This window comes from Chelon labrosus, assembly GCF_963514085.1.
Source record: "Chelon labrosus genome assembly, chromosome: 4".
NCBI classification, from domain to species: domain Eukaryota; kingdom Metazoa; phylum Chordata; class Actinopteri; order Mugiliformes; family Mugilidae; genus Chelon; species Chelon labrosus.
The window spans coordinates 3,799,050-3,826,886 of record NC_140340.1 but is presented as its reverse complement, the minus strand read 5'-3'; the positions used below and the strand labels follow the sequence as shown (position 1 = coordinate 3,826,886).

At 42.8% G+C, this 27,837-nt stretch overlaps 1 protein-coding gene across 2 annotated transcripts in view; it reads left to right on the top strand.

Annotated features, from left to right (window-relative positions):
- The window catches only part of foxp1b (forkhead box P1b), a 150,072-nt gene that overhangs the window by 49,547 nt on the left and 72,688 nt on the right, over positions 1–27,837 (top strand). For both annotated transcript variants that reach the window (XM_084542776.1, XM_084542775.1), the window contains exons 4-5: positions 1,649–1,715; positions 21,424–21,593. In XM_084542776.1, coding sequence (XP_084398902.1) covers positions 21,435–21,593 — 159 coding nt within the window. In that variant the 5' untranslated portion in view covers positions 1,649–1,715; positions 21,424–21,434. The remainder of the gene's footprint in view (positions 1–1,648; positions 1,716–21,423; positions 21,594–27,837) is intronic.

Genomic DNA, 27,837 nt, shown 5'->3' with positions numbered 1-27,837 from the left:
CTGAGGCCTCTCACTGAGCATGCACATAACCCACCTAGGTGGGTAATTATCTCAACCAGGAGTTGTTCTATTCCCTAAAATCTCAATGTGGGAGTGTGTGATGGGCTCGGTTTTCCCAACCGGGTGAAGCAGCGTGTGCTTGTTTATCCTCACCCTACGATCTCTGCACCCCCACTGTTCTAAATGGCAATATTACAGCTTTGTGCTGTTTGAAATGGAGACAATTATCTGTTTAGGTATTACAAGACGGGCATTATATTACAAGGAAAAAAGGCGTACAGCAGCTATCAGGATCCCGTTGTTGCCTTTTTCTCTCCAATACAAATTTTCCATCATTAAAATGATGAAACATTTATCTAAATGGATGTTATGCATTGGGTAAACTCATTTAGCTCCCGGGGCTCTTTCAGGTGATGGGAATTAATGATGTTTAGTAGTTTGAAACTGAAAATATCTGTCATTTGTCACCACTCGCCATTGATTTACGATTCCATTGATGATATGTTAATTGAAGTGTAATGAATCACAATAACAGGGTAGCATGTGTGGGAATGGTCCATTTTGGATGATTGTTCAAGCCGCAGTCGAGTTCAGAGCGAGCTGCGCGTTGACTCGTGTTTTCAACGAGGGCGTTTAACTTATAATTAATGCAGCAACTGGGCAAGTAGGCCCGGTGTGTTTTTATCTGTGTTCCGTCTGCTTTAGATATACAGTTGCACAAATGCCTGGCCACAGTTTTGACTGCCAAATTGTAAACGGCAAAAAAGAGCAGCGCGAGAGGAGAGGGAGTTGGAGCTTTTTTCTTTCTTTTTTTTTTTTTAAACCCTCTCTCATATTTGGATATGCTTTAATGCTTTTATTCAAATTTACCTGAAATATTGCCCCACAGCCAGTTCTCCGTTTACCATAAAAATAAGATTTTGTTTCCTTCTTTCTTTTTTTTTCTTTCTTCCATTTTTCTTTGCTTGGGTTGAGTGCTCAGTTAGGAAAGCTGTGTGCATGCAGAGCAGCCCCCCCCCCACCACCACCACCTCCCACCCCCCCAGGGGAGTTGAGTCAGGGCAGATCAGGTACAGATAAAGTGCGCTCGCCAGCAGGGGGGGCCCAAGAAGGCCGACTCCTGTCAGCAATATGAAAAGTTTTTGTCTTGCAAATAAACCATTCACTCACAGACAGCCCCATTGTTCATTTGTTATCATCAGGGGGTGTAGTTGTAGTTAACAGGCGGATGGAAATGTAAGGGATGTGTCTGACGGTGACAATAGTAGGCTGCAGGAAGATGAACGAAAAGGTGCCTTCTCCCCTGCTCTGAGCTGAAATGGTGGCTTTCACATTTCTAACAGCCGAGGGTAGGTACACAGACTACAAACAACAAAGGAAGGCAAACGGCGCCGGAATGCATGCAACTGACTCCTTTCTGACGGTTTCTCACAATATATAAGGCTGTTTTTGTGCATGTTATCAGTTCGAATCAATAGCAACTGGTGGTATTGGTTTTGTTAGCATTTCATTTATACACCCCATGTCTCTTTTCTTTTTCTTTCTATCTTTTTTGTGCACTGGCTTGCGGCCGCTGATGACCAGCGCAGTGATCTGCAGCGTTAATTATATCATAGCCAATAAATAACTCTCCGTTTTGTGTCTGCAGGGCGAGGAGGCTGTTTTACCACCGCTGGAACTGAAGATTGCTTTAAATAAGCAAGTCCTTGTAGAAGGTAAACACACAATCATTCACCAGACTCCAGTCAGTCCCTGCCTCTTTCTCTGTGTGTGTGTGTGTGTGACTGCTCTATTGAATTGGCTTAATAATTGACTAAATGCAATGTGGTTGTCTTGTTTGTGTACTGTATTTTGTGTGTGTGTGTGCACGCGGGGGCAGCGGGGTGGGCAGGGGAATGGGCAGGTGCACCCTGTCGGTGTTTTGAGAAGCTGCTGATCTGAGACTAGCATGGCGAGTTCCAGTTAAAGGTTAGTTGTGCGATTAGCTGTTTTAAAACTAAGATTTACACCGTGCAGGAACTTATAGCAAGCAAGGACATGTGGACAGCTGCTCAGTCTGGAGAAGCTGTGGGCTCCTATACGGTAATGCCCTGTTTACTAAACAGGAGGAAGGCGTTGCAGTGCACACACACACTGTCGTTATGGTTGGCATCTCAGCTATTCTGGTTGATATCTCGTTGTTGGTTTTTTTTTTGCTCCTCTCACCCATCTCCCTATCTGAGAAGGGTTTGAGGCCCCCAGGATGTGAACTTTTGGCTGGAGCGATCGGGTGAGGCGTAGTAGGACTATGGGGAAGTGCTGTGTGTCTGGGTGTGTGTGTGTGTGTGTGTGTGTGTGTGTGTGTGTGAAGGGTGTGTTAACACTTCAGGAGCTCAGGGCTTCAGAGGAGTGTGTCTGTTTTCTGTCTCAGACAACTTTAACCTCACGTCATCTCTTTCTCTTATTCTCTTTTGTCTATCTTTCATCCTTTCTTCTCTGCCTCTCAGCTCGTTCGCTGCCTCCGTTGACGTGTTGTGACTTGCAGGTGGATGCGTGACATGTGTAACTGTACATCTGAGAGCGGCTTCCATTGTTTGTAGCTATTAAAGAGAAATAAAAAAAAAAAATGTATATATAAAAAATAGAAGAAGTGACCCTTAGCCACAAGATCTGAGCTGCAACTCAAGTTCATACAGATATTGAAGTTGGGTTTTCAAAAGTGGTGTTGATTTGATTGTTATTAAAATATATAACAACTTTATGCTCTATAGAAAGACTTAGCTCTATTAATCCATAAGGGAAAAGGCCTGGTTGTAGTAGCACTTTTAAAAAAGTAAAAATACTGAACACCACTAGTAAATAGAAAAATAGGTGTAAGTTAGTAAAAGATAAAATAAAATAAAATAAATAAATAAATAAATAAATATTGAAAACCATTAGTAAAAAGAAAAATAGGTGTAAGATAGTAAAAGATAAAATAAACAATAAAAATAAAATAAAGATAAAATAAAAATAAAATAATAACTAAATGTATAAGATAGTAAAATATTAAATAAAAAATAAAAATAAAATAATAAATAAATAAATATTGAAAACCATTAGTAAAAATAAAAATAGGTATAAGATAATAAAATATACAATTAAAAATTAAAATAAAAATAAAATAAAGATAAAATAAAAATAAAATAATAACTAAATGTATAAGATAGTAAAATATTAAATAAAAATAAAAATAAAATAAAGATAAAATAAAAATAAAATAATAACTAAATGTATAAGATAGTAAAAAAAATTATAAAAAAAAAAAAATAAATAAAAATAAATAAAAAAATAAATAAAATACATAAAATGGTATGAGCACAAAATATACAAGATTTGCATATGTACAAAAAAGGGAGTAATCCTGAATGTCCATGTAATTTTGGATAAGGATAATGCAACTTATTCCTATTAATGTTTTCTCTGTTTCTTTAGAATTGTTTCCAGAAATGTATGCTAATAGATAATATTTAGTTTCAGGTTTTAGGTTTGCAAAAATGTCTTTAAACAACCTATTTATAAACTTATAAAGTAAGCACACATACAGCACATTAATGGGCCATTTTCCAACTTATAACTAAAACTAAATTGCTGATACATGATGGATATGAACTGCTGCAGCTTAAGCAAAAGCAAAAGTGTCATCTTTGCTTTCCATCCAGTTTTATTTCTCCTCACTGTCACCACCACAGTATGTCAAACAGCCCTCTTTTATAGCATCCAGGCAGTCACCCCCACATTTAGGAAACAGAGCCAGGAGAAATGAAAGTGGACGACTCGTGGTGCTGTCGTTTAATCTGGAGTGCATTCTCCACATACTTTGGTCCACTTCACCAGGCCCCTCAGCCGCATGCTCCAGATGTAAGATCAGCCCTGAAATCTTCCAAATGGTCGTGTAATGAATGTTAATGTGGCAAAATCAGCTTAATTATTGACACAAGCTTCCAATGTGATTTTGATTGCATCACTAATGCAGAAATCCCCGTGGCAGCTTATGGGATTAATATGTCTTGGCGTTTAAAGCTCTTTTAAAGTGCAGTGGAGTCAGTCAAAGAGGGCGAGCGCGTAAAGAGCATGCATCATGTATTTTTCTACTCTATCTGGACAAACCATGCTTTTGACAATATATAATGATATGCAAAGCAGAATATAGGTGTCTGAAGTGCAGACTTAAAGGTTTTGATTTAGATATCTGGGCTGTTTATCATCACACGTGTGTTGGAGCTGCCTCTGATGTGTGCTGTGTGCAGGTCTGCTTTTTGGCCAATTTATTCAGCTCTGATGACATCCAGCTTTCCAGAAAAAAAAAAAAAAAAAAAGACAATCTTCAGATCCCCTAAAGATGTTGCTCCATTTTGAGGGCTTCAAAATATTATGTTCTCATGTTGGACTTCATTTGAATTTCATGAATCCATGTAAGGGGAGAGAAGAAGAACACGTCGTGTAAAACGTGCACCTTCTTGTCGTTCTTCCCTTTTCTGTGAAGGCTTTGGTTTCTATTGCTTTTTTTTTTTTTTTTTTTTTTTTTTTAGCTGCTGAAGTTTCTTTGTTTAATCTACTTTTTATGGAAGAATAAACAAGTGGATTCATGAGTTGGACCCGCAGAAAGGTCGTGTTCAGATTTATGCCGGGATGAAAATAGGGCCTCAGTTATCGTTCCCTTGACTGCATTTATTGCTTACTTTAAAAAAGTAATTTCTTTATATCAGCATCAAGCTGAAAATTGCCATGTATTAGTATTAGGCTTGGTAAGCTTCTAATTCTGTGGCATTTACAGCCGGCTGTGTTTCCATGCATTTATAACACTTTGATTCTTAAGAGCTCCTTTAATTGCTTATGCCTAGCTTGGAACATAATAAACAACTCGCTGTAGCGAAAGTGCCACATGGGGGAGATTTCTAGCACGAAAGTTAAACGCCTCTGTCACTGGCAGTTTTGTTGCTGTGTTTTTCATGCACTGTAAGTACCGTAATCTACTCTCCGAGCTTATCTGCTGTAGTTAAAAAACACTGACAGGCAGAATAGATGCAAGGCAGCGTGAAAATGAAAAATTATCGTCCCCTACAAAGACGTCACAATAGAGGCCGAGGCTCAGACGTAGAGCGGCCGTGTGCTGCTGCCTTTTCCTGTTGATTGAGATCGCAGGATGTGTCAAAGCCTTCTAAACACCCTCACCTGCCCACCGTCTGCTTTCCCTATCTGATGCTCTGCTCCCATGGCTGCATCAGCTGCTATCAGAACACACTCTGGCAGATCGCCCGCCTCTGTATTGTCTGACTAAACAGGTTGCACAGTCAAATGCGTGCCTTATGCTGAGTGCACTGTGTTTCACAATGCAGCAACATTCTTGTATCCCCGTGCATCTTTTACACCTTCCACTTGAGTCGTCTTTTGCTGTGAGGTCGGTGCTGATAATATTATCACAGGTGTGTGATCTTGAAGCTGCTTAAAATATCCCTTTTCTTTTTTTTTGTTGGAAAAAACGGCATTTGACAAGTTTCAATCTATTTTTCTATCAGCATCAAACAGGCATGTCTTCTTTTTGCTCTGAAACACACTGATGGATGTGTACACTGGTCTGCCTCGGCGAGAGTGAGGAGCTCTGATAGTGTCAGCCGGCTACCAGGTGCAGACGGCTAACGCGACGGCGCATTCGCGTGAGATTGACTGAGGCGACAGAAGTAAGCAAGTTCTCTCTCTGCAGATGAGTTGTCTGAAAAGAAAATCACAAAAGTGAGAGGAAAAGATGAAATAGAACTAATAAACGGGATTGATTTCTTTGTTTTCTGTTCAAAATAACTATACAGTGTTATTTTTTTTGTGGTAACTAAGGGGAAGCATCTGTCAGACGGCCTAACAGCAAAACAATATACTGTACTGGAACCGAGCAAGTATCAGACATAACACACCGTCCCTAATCTAAAGGCTGAGTTGTATATTCATAGTTTAAGATGCAGTCAAAAGTTTCATGTTGGTTTCCACTATGACTGGTGAAAGGCTATGACTATGTAAGGAAATTTAAAAAAAAAGTTCCAGCAGAAAGCCGCAGTGATTCTTATTTGGATAGTTTTGACTTGGTTGCACTCGTTTCTTGTCATGGTAAATATCACTTTGGCAGTCCTTCCTGCTTTCTCCGTTTATTTTAGAAAACAAATCCCTTTTAGGGATAAAGCACCTGGTGGGGCTTCTTAATGGAATGGCTTCAGCCCTACGCAAATAAACAGCTTGCATTTTTTGGTGTGAGATTAGGAATAAGGCTGAGAGAGAGAGAGAGACAGAGAGAGAGAGAGAGAGCGCTGGAGAGAGGTGGGTAAAAACCAAACAAAGAAAGTCAACATGTGGAGGAGTTGCATGTCTGCTTCTACTTTCTACTATAGATGACTGTATGTACCTTATGGCTACAGAAAGACATGTGAACACTGGCACGTTGTGAGATTTGAACTTTGGTAAGACTTTCCTTTTTCAACTTCCTGCCGAGGAGGTAAAAGCTTTCTTTTTTTTTTTTTTGAATAGCTGACCAGTGAGTCAGCAGCAGTTATTCAGAAGAGTTGGAAAAATATCTGAGTCTTTGTTTTCCACTCTTGCACATAGACAAACATGCAGTTATGCCTTTTCTTTACCTGAAAGAAAGATAGCGTGGTAGCCAGAGCCAAAGGAAAGGGAGAAGAACGAGGCACATGTGAAACACGTGTGACTTAAATAGAATAGAGTAGAATAGAATACAATAGAATGTCTTTATTGTCAACGAAATTAAGGTGACCTAAGGTCCCCCTTAGGTGCCGTAGAAGTACTGGAATAAAAATAAATTTAAAAAAGGAAAGGAAATGTAAAGAACTAGAATAAAAAAAAATATGTACAAAAATTCACTTATAATAATGAGTCACTGTTATTGCACGTCACATGAAATTATTGCACTTGTTTGTGTTGCACATGTTTGCACATATGAAATTATTGCACAGATGTATTGCACATTGTTATGAGCATTATTGTGTGAATTATTGCACATTCACATTATTATTTCTATTTATTGTTTGAGTTGTTCAGTGTGATTAAGGCTCTTGCATAGAAGCCATTCCTCAGTCTGTTGGTTCTGGCCTTCAGTGTTCTGGTAGCGGTTCAAAAAGTGAGTGTCCAGGGTGGGTTGTGTCCTTAAGCATCGCCTGGGCCTTCCTCAGGCAGTCGGACGGGGCAGCCGATGATCCTCAGGGCTGTGGTGACGACCCTCTGGAGCGCCACACGCAGATACAGTAGATGGATAGAAATGGCTCAAAATGTTGTTCAAATTAATAAGAATCTAGAAATATCAGATTATTATCTCTGATGTTTCATACAGCCTAGACTTTGCCACCATTCTCTGATTTAGTTTAGCTATTGGGTACCGTGATTGTTGATGATGTTAAAATAATACAGAATCAAAGTTTTTTCTTGAAGCTACATTCACGAAAAGTTTTTCCACATGCTCAAAGTCATACATACTCAACCAAACAGAAAGTAAGTGAACAAGAGTTATACTTTAGGGCTGCAACAAACAGCTCATCGACTACTGTAACGACTGGTCGACTAGTCAGATTATGAATTGCACAATAAAAGCTATATTCATTTTAGCTATCTAATTACATTACTCTTTAAACTGTCATGACGATTGTTGCTCCGTCTGCACATACAGCAATAGTCTAGCTACTAGCATGGGCGCTAACTATTATACCGAGGTGCATTTCCTCTTCAAATGTTCAAGCTGAGGTGGCCCCACAGTGCACGAGGTTCACTTTACTTTTAAGTCTTGCATGTGACAGTTTTCTTGGTTTTTTCGAGTATGAAATGTTCCCAAACTTTGGACCCTGTTTTGTGTTAGCGCCGCTAGCGCTAGCCAACTATTTGTCGCACCCCTATTAAACTTAATAACCGGCATTTTCAAATCTAGAGACCTGGACTCTCCCAAAATGTTCTAAAGCACAATTCTTTTAAATTATTCTAGATGCTTTGTAAGATGATGCACGAAAACGTGAGATGCTACTCTCAGGCAAACTATTCCAGCAATCAAGTTAGCAGCTAGGCTAGCACACTAACCAGGCAGGCTAGTGCTAATTGGATATCATCTCTGCAGTCTGCTCCCACAATATTAAAGAAAGAGGGAACTAACTTCTTCAAGCTAGGTAGCAACTTTTAACAACTTATTCTAAAGGCGTGCTTTTACCATTAACCGACTTTATCCATAGCTATCTGAGGCCGTGTCTCTTTTGCGGAGCAGATCCTGCTCCAGCTCAGCTGAGAAGAGTTTGAATGGAAGTGAATAGTGCCACACAAATGATGAGCTACGATAGCTTTGGTCCTTTCAAAGGTCAGCACTGTCAGCATGCTCGGCTGCTGTGGGTCAGGAGTGAAAATGTGCGCGTTACAGTTCAGCTAATTTAAACTTGATGACGAACAATTCAAAACGTGGTTGTTCTTTCCCGAAGGGATCCTTCCCCTCCGTGTTCAGACCGTCTGCATCATCTTGGTCTTTGTGTGTTTTAGTGACGTTAGTTAGTCGCAGTATTTGGACGGTCTTGTCGTGGGACAACTAAAATAGTGACGTTACCAGCTCCGGCCGACCGACTGAGGTACATTAGCGTATTTAAAAGAAAGTGGATCAACATGGAAGGGAAAGTCCAAAGTAAAGTAAAAGAGAGGACGCAGCCTGAAAGGGAGAGAAAAACTGAAAGTCTATTTCTAACCAAATGTGGGTTTATTTATGTAATCGAATGAAAAAGGTGGAGGCATTTTTTAAACTGATATTTATTTACAACTTCTTCTTTTTTTTCTCTCTTTTTTTTTTTTTTTTGCTCTGGTTTTAGCCTTGGCTCCTGCGTTGTTTTCATAAACAAAGTCTCTCTGGCGGGATAGAAAAAACACAGGGCCGCTCAGTGCACTGAAAACAGGAATGACAAACACCATTAGCTGAAAAATTTCCATCTCGTTGCAACTATGTTATTGTTTACTTTACCATACACGTCCTAATATGGTTACCTCCCTGTCAAAGCGGGGCCGGAGCAGAGCCGAGGGGCCCTCGCAGGGAGACGCTTTCAGCTGCCACTTAGACAATAAGAAACAAATGTCACAGCTCGGCAAAATAGCCTGGCTTTCACAGTCTAACAGTACTTGGCCTGCCGCGCTGCTTGGCTCAGGCTCCTGTGTGATATTTATCTGCTCTCCAGTGTTAGATGCCCTCACAATGTACCCCCTCCTCCTCCTCTTCCTCCTCCTCCTCTCTTCTTCTCTGTCCCCTCTCTTCTTGTCTTCCTTCTGTCTTTCTTTATTTGTCTGTATCTCCCCATCGATCTCTGCCCCCCGTCCTGGTGTTAGCTTATGTGTAGGTTGACTGATGGGCCTCTGTTTGCTGTGTTAAGTTATTTATCGTGGGGGGAGGAGGGGGTTGCTGGGGGTCGGGGGTGTGGGGTGATATGTTTGGAGTGGCTGTTGCCCTCCTCCCTGTGGCCGAGCAGAGGCCGGTTCAGCTGCAGGTCAAGCCCTGGACGCTCCCTTTAAACGCCTCGGCGATGCTTAGGGTAGTTGCATGAAATCACAGACCTCGCAAACTCAAAAGCCGTTGTTTAGTCTTATCAGTTGTTGCGGTAAATACCGATCCTGCTCGGCCTCGTTGCAGGAGTGGGCAGTTTTGCGTGAGCAGTCCGAAAAATCCCCCAAAACTGGACGCTACTCAGATTGCCAATCACCCGAGAGCATTCTGCATGGATCGCCAGCATGCGTGCTGTTATGTATTGAGGTCAGGTAACCTCACCACAGGTTAGTCTGGCGGTAGTTGGAAACAGGGTTCTTTCAGATGCATGGGCTTTCTTTTCCCCAGCTGGTGGAGGATGATGGCAGCCTCACCTCAATCCTAAAATCCTCACGTTTATGATATTTGCCCAGTATTATCTGTGCCTGTGGATGAATGGGAGGACGGAGCATGAGGAATGTAGAAGGTCAGACTGCGTGATTTACACAGTACAGAGCCATAGAATCCTTGGGAAAATACTTGGGCTGGGATCAAACAGACATCATGTGATATGTTCTTAACACTGACCTTTAAAGCAATGCATTTCAGAGCTGCTCCTTTGGCAAATGATGCACTAAATATAAAACAAATCTCGTCTTTAGGAAAACAGTTAAATTAAATAGTTTGTGCCCTTGTGAAGTATTTGTGTATTTATTTTGGTATTGGGCATGAAAACTGATGCCCGTCACATGTAGAAGAGCGTTCTTTTAGTTTATGACTTTATTATTAAATTAGATTTAATCAAACACGTACATTCACAGGAAAAAACAGAGTTTCTTTTTGAATACCTGGAAAAGATTTAACATCCATTCTTTCTGTCTGACTGGGAAAACACCTTTGACTAAATGGACACAGTGACTCACCGGGACTCATATAATAGTAATATGTGACACATACCCTCAGAGAAGGGGGCTGCAAAGAAGTGATCAGATAATTTGCTATCAATTGCCTTTTTTTTTTTTTTTTATCTCTGTTTTTGACGCTTGGTTTTAACCTTGGATCAGGAAAACACTGTGCTCATTATTTTTCTTCAGTATTTGTTCAGGCCCAGCCATAATTTCCACTCCGTTGCAGTTATATTTTGTTGATAAGCTAATGGCACTGACCTTTTGTTTTTTTTGTTTTTCTTCCACCTAAGGGGCAGAAAGACCATACCCTCTTTGACGTTAATGAACTTTGTGAAAGGTTTGTTTACTGGCTCCAAGGTCAGTTTCTGAGAAAGGCAGCGGGTTTTCTTGTAAACATATTTACGGCCAAAGATGTGTAAACATTGTAAATGTATACAGGTGCAGCAGCAGGGGCCATACTGGCATATTTTTTTTTTTACTGACCTTTCCCCTGTGACACGTGCATAAATGCTCTTGTGTGCATATGTGTTTATTTCTGGAAGCCATTTGAAGCAATGTGCACACGAGCAAAAAAAAAAAAAAGAACTCTTGGAAAGCGTAATGATGTGCTTACAATCTAAAGCTGATAGGGCGGCGGGCGGCTGCGAGAAGGAGAAGGAGAGGAGAGGCAGATAGCAAGGACTAGTGGGGGTATTAAATATGAATTAATGGAATGTTGCTCAGGCACATCTCTGGGTGTAGTGTAGTGTTGAAAAATAAAATTTATGTTGCCAGCTACTAGCCGTGAAGGTGCATTTGGACTTAGTATCCTTTAATTAGAAGTGAGATATTAGCATTTCATAGGGCTTTATGCTGGGTGAGGGGATCGGCCGGCCACCGCGCCTTCATTAGCCGGCTTCTCTGTGTAATGAGTGCCGTCATTAGCTGATGGAGTGGATTTGCCCTAGCTCTACCTTGAAAGCCACATCTTTTACATACTTGCAAGGAATAAGGCCTTTTAATGGATTTCCTAATGAATAAAATAAGATGCTACTTCTTTAAAAATTTGAGTGCATTTCTGATAATATACACCGCTAGCTGCTGCCTTTTTGTGTTGCATTATTAGCCATAGAGGAGAGTAATAATACGGACAGGGAGAATAGTGGAAAACAAATGTAGTTGTAAGGCTTTGTGGCGCTTCGTTTGACTTTTTGCAAAAATTAAAAGTATCATAAATACAGATTTATATCCAATGATGAAAGGATTTGCATTAATATACACATAAACAAGTTGCATGTGTTTGCTGTGCACACGTTAAAACTCAGAAGGAAAATGGCAGCACAGCTACAGGATAAACCCAAATTATATGTGCGCCCGTGCTCGGGTGTGTGTGCACGTTCAACAGTCAGTCAAGACAGTCGGAGCAGAGGTGTTTTTATGTGATATGGAAGCCCTCCCTAAGCCTTTGGCTGCGGCTCCATTCTCAGAATCAGCCGTGAAGTGATTAGTATTTTATTGATGAGCTCCTGAAGTGGCAAGTGTGGGAAATTGGATCTTTGATCTCCTGGAGTTTGGGAAATATATCCTGAGTGTGTGGAGCTCTCCAGGTAAAACACCCCCATCTTACCAACACACACACACACACATACACACACACACACATATATATATACATGCACACACACACAGAGACAGACAGATGTGTCGTTTGGGAGGGATATTCCTTCCCCCCTCTCCAAAACACATATTTGTTTTGGATGTTTTTCACTGAGAGTCTACACGGTGATTACAGATGTTCATTAACAAAATTGGGTATTTGTTTTAAACTTTAACCAATCACTTTGATATGCTAATTACAGTGTAATTTAATTTGAGCCCTGTAATGATGATGCTGTTATTATGGACATAAATGATGCAGTTAAGCTGAGAGTAATCTCATTTGCATACTGTACATGCCAGTAAATTAAGCCCTTTCCTGCGTTGCTTCAGCTTTAATTTTCCACTCCTTTTCACACAGCATCCCTCAGCCCCTGTGCCTAATAGCGAGCCAGCTTGTTTGATGTGGAGAGCCGCTTCCTCACACTAAATCTAGTCACAATATGTAATACATAAAGGCTCTCATTATAACTCTAAGTGCCCTTTTAAGAAGTTGGTATTAATAAGCAGGCAAGCTTTTGGTGCTTTGTAGTGATACACAAAAACAGTTTTGTCCCTCACCATAATCATCTTCAGCGCTCCTTAATCTGCATGTGAGGAATAAAAACCATCATGGCCGTAGTAATGATGTACCCGGGAATACTTAAAGGGCCCCTAATCAGATTGTATATGTCCTCCTCTGTGTGTTGATCAGACGTCTCTTCAAAGACGTGATTGTATTTTGATATTCCTGCTTTGAAAAACAAGATGAATGGCGTTCAGCGGATGTGTTCTCTGACTTAAGGTTTTCTCCTCGTAAGAAAAATGTTGCCCTTTTTTTTTTTTTGTATGTTTAGCACAAATAATTTGCCGTCTCTTTTTGATGTCTGTATGAAAGAGGCGTATTTGTGACAGAGGGCCACGGCTGGCCTTGATAAAAAGCTCCCGTGTCTTCATTAGGGAAGCAGCACCTCATGGTGTCTGATTGTCTGATGTGTGCGGTGAGAAGGTAAACATGTTTGTCGTGCCGGGGTGTATTTATGCCGATCAAACACGTGCGACGGCCCGCGGTGAATGTTAAGGACTTTGGCTCGGCGCGAGACTCTGCCTCTGCATCCTCTCTAAACTTTCCCCCCTCACCGTCGCCTGCTGCCACGCCGAGTCTGTCCGACGCGTTTGCCTTTTGAAGGCGGGTCAGGAGGCTGGTTTATGGACTTCAACACTGACAATACAATTGCCCTTCACTGAGAATGCGCCTCCATTTCGCACCATAAAGAATATTATTTTTCTGCCAGCCAATTTTCTCTGTTAGCCTCTAATTGGCTACATAAATCTCGGGCCGTTGGGGGGTGAGAAATGTTGCGGTGTCACACAGTGTAATCTTCACCCTTATTTACCAATTCATTAAGATTCATTGATGCAGGATCGGTGAGAGGAAATGACAACATAAATCAGACCTCCAACATAATGACCCTAATCAGTTGGGAATTGCAGAAAATGTCATGATGAACTATGTCCCTGTATTAGTGCCACTGTACATTGTCATTGTGCTGCTTTATGAGTGGGACGCATCATCCTGACATGGGCTGTATTTAACCAAAAAAAAAAAGGAGTTGTTAAAACCTGATTCCATTAAAAGGCAGAAATTCATGTAAGGTCTTTTGGTATTTAGCCCTTCGCCCTTTATCTTCAGTTTAACTGCTCAGTGGAACACACACACTCCCTTCCCTTTTTAACCCTCTCTGCTCCCTCTCTCTGGGAAGCTGCAGCTTTTTAAAACGATGACATGCTTCTTGGGGTTAAACGGCAACGCATCGAGGTAGAATTGCTCCTCCGGAAGCAGCAGGGAGGGGTCAGCGGGTAAAAACCACTCCCAGCAAAAGTGAATCATGCGCCCTTGTAGCAACTTGCTGTTGAGATGCTTAAACCTCAAGAAAAACATTAACACATAATTATTTGTGCGTCGGTTATGTTATAAAAACACTCGTCTTTGTAAATAACTGAACAGATTGAGATGGAGACACCTTGTCTTCACTGAAACAGCACAAGTCATGCCAGACCGTTGAGTTTCCCCCAGTTATCATGAGAGGAAGCGTAATAAATGCATCCACCACAGCTGATGACTTACTCGACAGTAATTAGCAGCTTACTCCTCGTGCAGGGCTGTGGTTTACCACAGGTCTGTCTCGATGATTTAACACAACTGCAAAGCTTTTTCTCCAAAAAAAAATGATTAGGGCTACATGTTGTCTGCTCACAAAGAAAGTGTGCACTCCAGTGAGTTAAAACCCCCTCCTCTCATTACCCCACCCCGCACCACGAAGGCAGCAATCCTAATAATATTGTCCTCTCTTTGCATACGACACGTAATATTAATTAGACAAGTTCGTTAAGGCTAACCTTGGTTTTCCCAGGAAAATGCATCTGACACATTTCCTCTCCGCAAGTTCGCCTGGGAGCAGCCCTTACATGGATTCTAGTAAAAATGATTAAAAATATATGACACACTTTAAGTAATGTTAAAACAATAAGTGCTTTCGCAGCTCCCATAGGATGTTGATGGACTGGAGTTGTGTTTTTCTTTGCGTACGCATGCTTGACAGGTCTAATTGGTAAGACGAGCTTGAGGGAAGCAACGTTTGCTTTTTTTTTTTTTTTTTTTCCTGTGCATTGCGCCTGTGGTCAGAAAAAGCCCCCCCTGCACCCGTCACCCTCCCACCCACCCCCTCCCCTCGTCTCTCCTGGTGTCTGTCCTCTCGCTGTAGTGTTAATGGGCATGAGCCACATGTGAGCGAGATTATCAAAGTCAAATGAAGGAGAGTCGCTGAGAAAATGTGTGGCGAACCACTCCTAAAAGAGGCTCCACATCCCAGAATTACTATTCCATTCATGCACAACCAGATTTAAACTCATTAGACTTCTCTATTTACTTAGTCTCTATCGGCCCTGGTTGTACTAAAAATACCATGGCCTGCCTTACTTTGGCACATTCCGTCATTGTCTGTGCACAGCAGGCCTTTACTCCGAGGTGCTTCTCGGATGGCTCCACGCGAAGAGACAAACTGGTTTGTGTATTTTCTGAAATTATGGATCTACTCAGATTCTCCGCTGGAGTCTGCCTTCTAGTACCCTTCTTATTGTTAATTTATCTGCGCTTGTAGCGTGATAATAAGTTGATATTCAACCGCTGCCTGGATGTTAAGCCCCTCTCCTCTGCTCTCCTCGTGGTGTAGTAATAGCTTTGGATCTGGATTTCATGCTTGAGAATCCCATTGCAGTCGTCTTGATGTGTTATAAATATGTGTTTTGCTCATATTTTATGCCTTCGTTCCATGTTTTTTCTTTTTTTTGAGGCGGGGGGGCTAAATCATATCAGGACGGGAAATGGAGATAGAAATTCTGGGAAGGCGAAGCGTCACATTCAAGGCCAAGGTGACGTGTGCGGCTTGAAAAGTCTCCACAGCACATTATCTACCTTACTGTGATCACTTATTCTTTATCTAGCAGGGTGGAGTAACTCATAATATCTTTTAAAATGCTTTGATTTCTTTCTGTTCACTTCCACCTAATCTCTTTTTTTTTTTTTCTCTGCACACCCTGATGTGTGCAGTGTCAGTTCTTGGAGCCCTCAGACATCCTTTTGTTATTTCCACAAACCCGGTTACTGAATAATTGAATGAGGTAAATGTTTAACATGTTTTTACAAGTTCTTCTTCTCGCCCGTGCTGTTGTGAGGAGCCTCTGTTTGTTGTCTCTGGAAGAAACACCCGGTTGCCTCGCTCCACAGTGATGCGTTTCCATAGGAGACCACCCTCCGCCCTCCGCCCTGCCCACCCCACGGTTGCCCATCTTGATCTCATCGGCGGCGGCTTGCTAGCAGCTGCAACACACCCTGCAACTAATGCGCCTTCGAATGTCAGAAGAATGACTTTTTGTTCATCTTGACTTGTGCCTCGCTGTTTATTCTAGTCAAAGCTGCATTTGCATCGACCTTGCCCTCCCCTCGTCCTCCCCCAAAGCGTGGCCCCTTCTTCTCTGCTCCGAGATCTTGTTTACACGGCGTCTGCCCCGAGTGTCACCTAGGAAATCGGGCCGATCATTCCACCTGGTTAATATTAAATGGCTCCTGCAAGGAGATGTGTTTGTTCATAAACACAGCCCCCTGCTCCTCCTGTTTACTGTAGCCATGGCAGCAATCACTTATTAAACAAACAGCTGCTCTGTTTGCCGGCGTGAGTGGTACCCCGCACAAGGTCTGGGAAGAACTTGGGAAAACACTTTTTTTTTGTCTTGTGTGGTGCTGCGATCTAGGTTTTTTTTTTTTTTTGCTGTTGCAATGAGGGGCATTGCTTGCAGGGGTTGGTTGAGGCGTGTGTAACTTCTATATTGTCACAGTAGTCTGGAGATATGCTATGCTTATCTGTGACGTGGTTGAAGTGGCTGACAAGATTACACGGTTGTTTGGTCTGACTGCGAAGTCTCCGCTGGCAGAATGTCATCCCCAGACGAGAGCGGCCAGAGAGCTGGAGCTGGTTCGGGACATGATCTGTGAAAGGGTGCGGGGCTGCAGCTCGGGAAAAAAAAACGCCTGTTGAATTTCACTCCAAATGTGTATGTCTCAAGAGCAGTGGAATGTTTTCAAGAGGCAGATCCTCAGTTTGTTATCAGCGATGAGGGCGGTGATAATGGATTATTTAACATGCACCTTGTGTTTGTCTTTTGGCTTTTCCCTCGAATCAGAAGCCAAAATACAGGAAAACATAAGAAACCTTGAGAAGCGTTGTGCCGCTGCCCCTTTGCTACGCGTCGATGTGTTGTCTAGTCTGGCAACCAAGCTGAACCTAAACAGCTCTAAAGTGAACCTCTCCCCATTGTCTCGTCCTTTGTGTGTCTTTATCTCCCGCCCGAGAAATGTTGTGCTTTTGTTGTGTGCTTGTGTAAACAAGGGCTGTGTGAGAACTCGGCGAATCGAAGCAGGTGGCCGCTGAGGCTTTACTGTCATGAGCATTAAAGAAAAACAGAACACGGAGAAGGGTCAAAGCACAGCTGCGCGAGCCGACCCTACCTTGAATCGACTGCTGACTTGTTTGAGCTGTTGAATTCCAGGCAAGCATGACAGGGGGACAGGCATTAGATTTCCAGCTGAGGGTGGGAGGGTTGGAGGCTGGGAGGCTGGGGAGGTGGAGCAGGGTTGATGAGCTCTGGCCGCCGGCTGTTCTTAACCTTCAACCTGCCTGGTCAGGTGGGAGGTACACGTGACTCCCCACATTTGAGGCAGGGAAAACAAAACAAACTGTAAACAAACAGAAACTCTGACCTTTTTTTTTTTTTTTTTTTTTTTTTTATTACCCAGTGTTTGTTCCAAACACTTGTTTTGTTTTGCAAGCAACTCGCCCCTAAAGAACAGACACGCATCTAATAATCAGCAGCACAGCCAGTTCTTTTTTGGACAAAACGCTGCCTTGTTTTGATCTCCTGGAATTTCCATTATTTTGATTCCTTTTCTTTAACCCTTACGAGTCTCTGATGAGGGGCGGCACAGTGGTGTGGTGGTTAGCACTGATGCCTCACAGCCAGATGGTTCTGGGTTCTAATCCATGGTACCAGTTTGCATGTACAATATATCTCCCATAGAGAGGTACTATATAAAACTACTCCTTTAAGAGGACAAACTCTGTAGGTGTGAGTGTCTCTCTGTGTGAGACCTGTCCAGGGTGGGATAGGCTCCAGCCCCCCGTGACCCTTCACAGGACCGCTTGTCTGGGAATTTTGAAACTCTCTCCCAGTTTCTGTTTGACATAAACATAGTTTAAAACTGGAGAAGTAAATAGGTTGAATCAGCTGATACTACTCTACATGATGAGCATACCAGAGGGGTCTGATGGGGATCAGGGAGGAGGCGCCAAAGTCCTCGAACCGGAAGTCAGCGGCAGGAGTTAGCGGCGGGAATTAGAGGCGAGAAGACGGAGTGTAACGTTATGTATGTAGGAAGGTTTGATCAGGGGTGAAATAATAAATACAGAGATGGGTAAATGTTTAGCCTTTTGTTTCCAGACTTTATTTTGGGTTATATGTCAATGTAGTATTCACATTGTTCTAGGAAACCTTTTTTTCACTATGCATCATGTGCATATGAACAATAACCTGAACAATCTCTTATTTATTTATTTTTTTTGCACATTATTGTCATGCACATGTACAGTGGTGAGGAAAACGGACTATTTGGGACTCTGGGAATACAAAACACTGATGGAGCTCTCTGTATAATTCTGCATACAAGTTCGTTTTGAGGAGTTGCAGTTGACGAAGTAAAAAAGAAAAAGGAAATGCCTATAAATATACATGGTTCTATGGGAGATATTTGTGTATTAGGTGTGGTAAATGTTTTTTTGTATTTATGGGTTAACTCAGAAAAAAATCCATTAATTACAAGGAGGATTTATTTTCTGACGTCTCCTGTTGTGTATTGTTTTCCGTTCAAACGTTTGTGTCACCAATCCGTACGTTCTCAACCCCAGTAACTGCAGCCCCTTGAAGCGGGACGCTTGACCCATAATTATGGCTACAACTGTATAAATGGAACGGATGGAAAATCTTAGCTTATTTATTTTTTATTTTTTTGAGTCATCACACACGAGGATATCCCGGGAGCAGAGTAAAAAAAAATTTAAAAAATAGATAGATAAACAAACTCAAAGCCAGGTCACACGGTCACGAGTTGCCCACGCCCCAGCTGATGACGGTGGTGCCCTACCCCCCTACCCCCCCACCCCGCCACCCCGCCCGTGCTTCACAGATTAACACTGTTATCAGCACAACTCTCTAATAAGGCTCTTTCCTATCTGCTTGATATTTATGATGGATAATGCCCATTTTCCATTTTCTTTCTTTTTTTTTTCTCCTCCAATTTTTTCCACTGGTGATATTGCAGCTTTGAATTATTCTGTGGTAAAAATTAATGAGAAAGTAGATTTATGGGTTTCATTTGTTTGTCAATTCGAAAATTAATTGGGTGTTAATTTTAGCCATCCCCTCATCAGTGCCGGTTCCAAGCATGCGCGCATTACTTTGCATTCATTGTGGCCCTTCTCTCCTTTATTGTGGGTCACTAGTTTTGCATACATTAAAATAGCCCCGCGGCTCATTCTCTTGATTACTTTTGGAGATGCCGTGCATTTGGAAATTTACGCCTTTCCGTTACAATTATGAAAATTCTGCGTGGAATGACAGTGCATGTGTAATAGCCATTACTTCCCCCCTTTTATGTAGCCTTAAAAAAAAAGAAAGAAAAAAGAAAGAAAGAAGGGGCTATTTTTTTATTTATTTTTTTTCGTGCATGTGGAAAAATTACTTTTATTTGAAAAATAAGTGTGGCTGAATAACGTCAGCGCACGGTTTATTTTAAATGGCATTTAATTCAGCCTGAGAATGTGTGTTTCTAATTGCTCAGTCTCAGAAGGGGAGCTGGTGCGAGTAAGGGCCTGTAGATGGAGTCTTGGCTGGCTGCGTCCCATCCCACAGTATTTCTCTTGCTCACTCCTTGTTTAGAAAATCCCATTATGGAGGGAGGCCGTGCCAGACTGGAGGGGTGAGCCGGGTCAACATCTGTCTGGAGGGAGAGGGGGGCCGGCTCTAGCCCCAGCCCAGAGAACGGGGGCCCTGTAGGCTGGGCCCAAGCTGCTCAGACAGGCCCCTGAGTGTGGGGGCGTTGTGACACACAACTGAACCGGCACAGGCCACAGTGTCAGATGACTCATTCAGTCATGCTTGTTGCAAGGAGGGCTTCTACAAGAGCGTAGATGTAAACCATAGTGCGCTTGGGTTTGATTTTTGTTCTGGTACAGTTTTAGCTCCCCGTGGCCTAAAACAGCTACTTATGGTAGTGAGCTGGGAGACTGCTGCTGCTGCTGCTGAGAACTAGGATCTGAAATAGCCACGCTGCTCATAGCACTGTTTATTTTTTATTTATTTTTTTAAATAAGCCCATGTCTAGATTATTATCTCACCTCTGCTCTGTAAATATTCTTATGTGACACGTTGTCAACCTCAATTTCCTATCTGTCAGTCTGAGTGTGTGTCCCTGTGGTGTCCTGTGGTTGTGTGTGCCCGCCTCTTGTTTAGATCCCATCTCTGGAGACCCCGGCGCCTGTGTACCTGAGCACGTATATATATAAAAGTCACACTGGCCCTCCTATTATACGCCTTGAACGCAACACCATAAATCTGCTTTTAGTTTCATTTTCGCATTCTTCCACGATGCAGCTCCCGTGTTTTAAAGGCATTTATTCTGCTTCATATAAATAATTAATCAGCCATGTTAATTCGCTTCTGCCCGACTTGGTCAGCTTCATTAACTGCCCCTGGAATCGGGGAGGCTAGACGCGTTGCGCCAATGGGGCCTGTGACCGGCACACAATAGCTGTAAATCATTTCACTGATTTGAGGTATACAGGCGCAGATATGCACCAGTGTCACTGGCTCGTATCCCCAGAGAGACATGGAGGGAGGTGAGGGAGGGGGGGGCGCCATGTCTGTCTGCCTCTTGTGTATCCAGAAACAGAACAGGGGACAAAACGTGTAAACAAATAGCCGTGTATTCACATTTAACACTGATTACTTCTGCCATATTTTTACATAAAGCATGCAATGACGCTCAAAACGACTCGTGCGAGTATTTGTGTGTTGTATTGAGTTATGAAAAATAAATTTTTTCCCCAAAGCTCAAAGGGGCTTATTTATATTCAGATCTGTATTTTAGTGTTAATTGAGCACCCCTCAAGGATTTGACTGTTTTTGCTCGGCCTCATATTGGATGTTTCTCATGGAGATCCTTTGGCAGGCCTCACGCAGTCGCCCTGTTTCCCATTAAAAAGCCATTCTGCCGTGGTTCTTCTGGGAGCCATGCAAGTAAATATATCCATTTCCATAGAAAGTGTTTTGTTTTGGAGGTCCAGTGTTTTCTTGGGCTCCTCTGCTCTCGCTCGGCTCAGGTTGGGTTCCTCTCGGATGTGTGCTGGACCCCAACCCCTCCACCGTGCCTCTGCATATACCCTATACTGGAGAACACAAACAAAACCTGAGTCCCACTCACTTTTCTCCCGCCTGGTGTGGACCTCATCTGCAAAAGATCTGCACCAGAAACGATAAAAAAAAAACAAGAGGAGCAGTTCTGCAGTCTGTGTGTTTGTGCGTTTGCCTCATTGCATATGCTACAAGCAAACAAACAAGAGACAGGGAAGCACAAACCATCAGGGAAACCTGCAATAAAAGTGAAATTGTGTGGGAAGGATATGACAGATGTTTATAGTTTGGCCCACAGTTGAAATGCGACCTCATTGCTGTGTGTTTTAACAGCTGTTCCTCTCCGTCTCTGTCCCTGTTTTCCTCTTTTCCTGCGCCTTCTCTCAGGTTTTTAAGTCATGATGCAAGAATCTGGGACGGAGGCGACGAGCAACGGACCAGCCAATCAAAATGGAGGAGCGAGCGCGGAGGGTGTTTCCAGGGAGGGGCGACCCAAAAGTGCCACGCCGTCAGTGGAGGTGACTGCAGCGGACCTCTTGCATCTCCAGCAGCACCAGGTAGACTGGCCCCCCCCTTCCACACCTGTCTTCGCGTTGTTAAGCCGTGTCAACAGCAGGCCCGGCCCGCCTCTTAAAGTGCCACTTAATATTTAATTCCTCCTCGAAGTACATCCCGTACATAAACACATTATTATTATTATTTATGTATATTGAGGCCCTTTTTGAATATTTAAAGAAGGGGAAGTGCTCTTTCTGTGTGATTGTATTTGGTTGTGGACGTGTTTATCGCGGCATCTGCATTTCTGTGAAATATTTATCGCGATGTTCTGACATATTTTAAGTATGTAGGTGCCACAGGATTTTGTAGACAGTTAGGAAACCATGACGACCAATGGGATGACAGCATCCTCCTCTGGCTCGTTGTAAAACACAGCCTCACACTCAGAACTAATGCCACACTCTGCCGCGTTAACCAATGAGGTGCGGGGACGTGCGCCGGCGTTATCGTCATCGAAGCCGAAACATTTTCACCGCCTCAGACTTGAGGCAAACAGACAAGCTCTTTCTGTTGGTGTCAGCGTTATGTGTGGCACACGACAGCGCGTTTAAGGAAACAACATTGAAAAGATCAGTGTGTCTTCTGCTATCTCGGTCTATCCGACAGCACTACTAGGGTTGTTGTCAGGAGCTGTTTGGTGATGATGCACAGGCTCCGTGCCGCTGCGTGTTGTCACAGCACATCCATCAGCGTTCGTACGGGGAGGGAAACAGTGTTTGCAGCGTGGAGCATGAACTGTAGCACACAGAGATGGGCTATAACTCAGATGTTATCATTTATCATCTTTCAGCAGAATGGCTTTATGATTATATGATATTTGGTCACAGCAACAGATGATTCAGAAATGTCATTTTGACAACAGAACGAAATATCTGATATAAGTATCATTATTACGATAATTGTTAACTTCCGTACATACGCAGATCGGGCATAATATTATGACCACCTTCCTAATATTGTGTAGGTGAGTCATCAGAGAATGGACATGGGCCTTCTGAGGGTGTCCTGTGGTGTCTGGCAACAAAATGGCCTTTGTGGGGAGGGGCCTCTGTGGATCATCCCACAGATACTTGATCAGTTTGGGATCTAGTGAATTTGGAGGCCAGGTCAACACCTTGTCCTGTTCTTCATGTTTTTTTTTTTTAGTTGTTCCTAAAGTGTTTTTGTGTGTGTGTCTGTGTCAGGCTGTATCCTGCTGGGGATGGCTGCTGCCATCAAGGAGTGTCATTGCTATGGGGTGGGGGTGCCTGGTCTGGTCTAGGTGGGTGCTACATGTCTAAGTAACATCCACACCAATGAATGCCAGGTCCAAAAGTTTCCCAGCAGAACATTGAATTGTCAAAAGATGGCCAATTTTAGGGTGGTACAGTGGTGTGGTGGTTATCACTGATGCCTCACTAATCCAGGTCGACTGGTTCCTTTCTGTGTGGAGTTTGCATGTTCTCCCTGTGTCTGCGTGGGTTCTCTCCAGGTTCTCCGGCTTCCTCCCTCCGTCCAAAGACATGCTGGTTAGGTTCATTGGTGATTCTAAGTTGGCCGTAGGTGTGAATGTCTCTCTGTGTTGGCCCTGAGATAGACTGGAGACCCACGACCCTTCACAGGACAAGCGGTTACAGAAGAAGATGGTCAATTCACTTCTCGTGGTCATAATGTTGTGGCTGATCGGTTTTAATAGTTTCCCCTTTAACTCATGCTTTATGTAATTATAGAATATAGAGCTGCAGTTTGTAATATGTATAAATAATTGTCAGAGGGGCAACCATAGCATATGTGCCAAATGTGATGCTTTAGACGTGTTTCTCTTAGAAATCCAAGCACGCCTCCTCAGTAACATTTTTATGGTATTGAGTTGGAGAAGTTTTAGTTGATCAGGAAGTAGAGAGGGTGGGTCAGTACGTGTCCTGTTCCTCTGTCTTAAGCCGTGAAGCCTTTAGTCTTCTCCAGATCAACTCTTCATCCTGACTCCCGAGTCTCAGACCCCACCTCCTACCCAACTTTATATATTTTTTTTTCCAGCCCAGAAAGAGCATGTCGTCAGTGAGAAAATCACAGCCATACTGAATTCATTACAGCGGTAGTCACACAAAACCATGGATAAAATTTCAATAACTGCAGGCCACAGTTGAGTAAACAGTTGCACTGAAACCTAATTCCTGTTGACTTTTCCTTCATTCTTTGCCAGGGGCACATTCTGATTCGCTCTGCAAAGACAACACGGTTACAACTTTGATAAATGTGAGGCGGGAGAGAGGGAGACGGGGGAAAAAAGTGTCACGGATGTGCACTTGACACCGAGAAGGCGCAGGAAATAAAGCCTCTCCGCGAGAGCAGAGACCGCCATCTAAGCGTGGTCCCCGTTTTCAAGTCATCCAGAAACGACTACCGGTCTCCGGCGCCGGCCCTGGCATGGGGAATGCGAGCAACTCTCCCTCTTTCCTCCCCTACCGTTTTTATTTTTTCTACTGTGGTAAATACCGAGCGCTTTTTGGTTCATGCTTTGTGAACAAATCCTGCGGTTAATTTCTGCAGCCAGCATCTGCAGCTGAAACAGAGGGAGTGTTAATTGTTGTGTGTGATAAATGGGGACGGAGGACGAGATGTCTCACTCTCTGCTTCTGACACCGGACTTTGATAAGCTACTTACCAGTGTAGTGTTACTGGCAGGACACACACACACACACACACACACACACACACACACACACACACACAGACAGACAGACAGACAGGCGGTCTTTTTATTCTCCCATTAAACTAACCCAGGATTTTCACTCATGCACCATGAACCATGTTAATTGTCCCCAGGGCAATACGATCGTTGCTCAATTACTTGATAACTTTTTACTTTTTGTGGCATTTCACAGTCTTTCTTTCAAGTTTTATTTGTGGCTCGCACTAATACGCCTCTAACTGACACGCTTTCCCTGCATTCTTTGTTCTCCAGGATGCTATTACCCCTTTAGGTGATGCAGAAATCAATCTAAAACGTTCTCAGACTCAAAGTGCAAATGTCTGAGGGTCTCCCGAGCGAAGGCGGAACAACAAACCTGGCAGTGGCATATCATTTATTCTTATTAGGGAACATAACTATGAAAGACAGTCCTCATTAATAAAGATGGGGAATGAAATAATTGTAATCTGTTTGATCATCTTGATTCTGACAGGGGAATTCATCTTGTAGACTAGTCAGATTTGGGGGAAGTGGACCATAAGCTCGACTTAAGCATCTCTATTAGTAAGTCAAATACTGTTTATTGAGAAGAAGTAAGGGTGGGAGAAAAAAAAAAAAAAGGTGCTGTCTGTCGTCTTTTTTTTCTCTAAAGATGCTGTTGAAATTTAACAGATTTCAGTGTTTAAGGAACCGGAATCTGTTGTGTTGTAACGGTTACACTCTTGGTTGTATTATAAATGTGTTCTTGAGTTTCGTGTTTGCTTTTCAGGCTGTTTATTTGCAGTTCCTTGTGTATAATATATGTGCGCGTCTGTTTTATTTAAAATCCTTCTTTATTTTTTTTTCCTCCTTCCTCACAACGCACGTGTCTCCAGCTGAACCTGTTTATTTTCTGTGTGTTTTTGTTTGCGCTTGCAGAAGTTGCGGTTTCGACGTTATCCACATGAGGAAGTGAAGATACTGTAGGAGAGAAAATAAAACAAAAACAATAGTGTGGAAGAAGCTTTTGCAATAACTCTTTTTTTTTTTTTGCGCGATTAAAATGATTTTGCAACAGGAAGTTGTGTTGTGCAGCTGTAGTTGTCAGACAAACACACACAGTTGAGGACGCCGGGTGAGCTGGCTTGTCTTCGTGATATGCAACCGGTACTTTGCGTGACTTATGGTCATTTTCAACATAGCGTCTCGTCTGTGCAACCGTGCGACTTATTCCCTAGCTTAAAACTTAAACATCATCTTTTGGAGGAGTCCTGCTAATAAACTCTAAGTATCTTACCCATGCTATACCCGCAAAATTAAAAATAAAGCAATGACTGAATGATTAATTTTCTTTAGCTGCATACACACCGTCTAGTTTACCTGGGTGAACAAATGCCTTTAAAGGTTTGCAACGTATTAAAAAGATACGACCAGCCAGTTATTTTTCTTTGAGGTCGAGGTGTGTGCCGTGTTGCGTGTACACGGAGGAGAGAGTGACACGCATAACGGTGGCCGCAGAAAGAGCTGAGCGGACACAGTCCTCCCGCTTGCATAATGCAGCTTCTCACACGCTCCCTCGTGGAGTCTCGAGAAGGTGGAAACGCACTTCTTAGCCACTATCGCCGAGCTGTGTGCTGCCAAGCTTCAGGGAGAAGTGCTACACGATAAGCCTCGTTATCCCAGTCCACACACACAAAGATACAGAGCGTATACACGTGGTCAGGCTGAATAGAGGCGCAGAGGCCGGGCCTTTGGGTGCAGGACCTGCTGGTTTCTGACATTTGGTCCACATCGTGGGCTAATGGCCGGAGTGAGAGCGTTAACAGCGTCAGGTCAGAGAGGAGGCCAGAGAGCGTTTTCTGCTTCAGATCTCTGCTAATCGTATGTGCTCGGCTGCTGAGCTGAGGGCAAGAGGGAGAGAGTGCTATGCCTGGATTAAAATGCTACTACACAAGACGAACACAGCCTTATCGCCAGGCTTTTGAATTCAATCCCTGCCAGTATCTCCTGTATTTGCTCTGAAGAATTCTATGTACATGCGCAGTGCAATCCTGAATATTTAACACGTGGCGATAAAGGCGTCTTTGCTCTGGGTGCTTTTTGACCAACAGCTTTGGTGCATTATCGAATGTGTGCCCTAAATCACACCGTTTGTGCTAGCGAGCATCCAGTGAAGGGATCTGAATCCCCCGCGGTCCCGCCGTGCACACTCGTCCATCTCTAGGAGCTCTCAGGTATCTCCATGTATACTGTTCATATTGTCAAAGGAGGCCACGCAGCAGCGCCGACTTATTGGAAAATCTGGCAGAGAGGATAACATCAGTGTTATGACACTGCATATTGCCCTAAATTGCTTATTGGTAAAATGATAGTGCTCGTCCAATTTGAATAATTTTATGGAATCCCTCACAGAACGGTTTAATTATGTTATCACACAACTGGCAACATCTGTCTTTATACCACAGCACATGACAGTTTTATTACAGGCTGAATTTCTTTGCTGGTTCTGGCAATTGATGTGTGATCTGATTAATCATCACACAGATGGAGGTGAAAATTGAACAGTGATGCGTTGCTGTGTCGAAAAAGAAGAGGAAATAATTATTAAAGGGGAAAAAAACACACCGCCTCTGTCGCTGAAAATATCACAACTGTTTTTTACTTATATTTATATTTCCCTTACTTGAATCATAGTTGCATGCATTTAAAAAAAAAAAAATCTGTTTAGTCTAGGTGCAACTCTTCAAATCCTTTTTGTCACCCAGGGTTTTGTTAGTGAGGTTTCAGGAGGTAAACCACCCAGCGCCTCTCTTTTGTCTTATGAATGTCTTCCAAGACAGCCAGCCTATGAACTCATCGTTTTTTGTTGAGTCTACCTCCAGTCACCGCTCTCCGACTGAGACGAGATGAAGCGCAGGTTGCATGTGTGCCGAAACCAATGGTTTAAAATAGTTGACTGTTGCTCGGCTCGACACATCCTGTTTACACACCCTGCTTATGTGGGCAGCAGGAGGGGGATCGCAGGAGTTGTTTGACATTGTGGTAATCAGAACAGACACACACACTCACTCAAGAACGTGTTCTGCAGCCAAATTAACTTTTTAAACTCATATTTTATGTGACACTTACAGTAACTGCAGCCCTGAACAGTGTTACTATGAATTTGTGCTCAATATTTACCTGCTGTATAATTCTAATCTAAAATCTTAAACTAGACACAAAAAAAATGGACTCAAACAATTTCCTTTATTTTGCATTCAAATATCAGATCAGATTTCGGATTATTTGGCTAATGGTCAATCCGGTTTTGCGTGCACATTTGCATGACAAAGAGAGTTTTGGTGCAGTTAGCTCATTCAAATCTCTACCAATCCAAAGGCTGCAACTAAAATAACAAACCTCTTCACATTCGCTGCAGTTCTGATTTGTTCCTGGCATCACCACAGCTGCATGTGAGAACAAAAAAATGTCTGAATCAGTTCAACCTGACGGTAAGCAGACTCAAACCTGCCAGCTTCTTGGTACAAACCCCTTGTTATATCCGATTGGGCCCATATGTGAATAAAGCGGGTAATTATTCTGTAGAGTATACA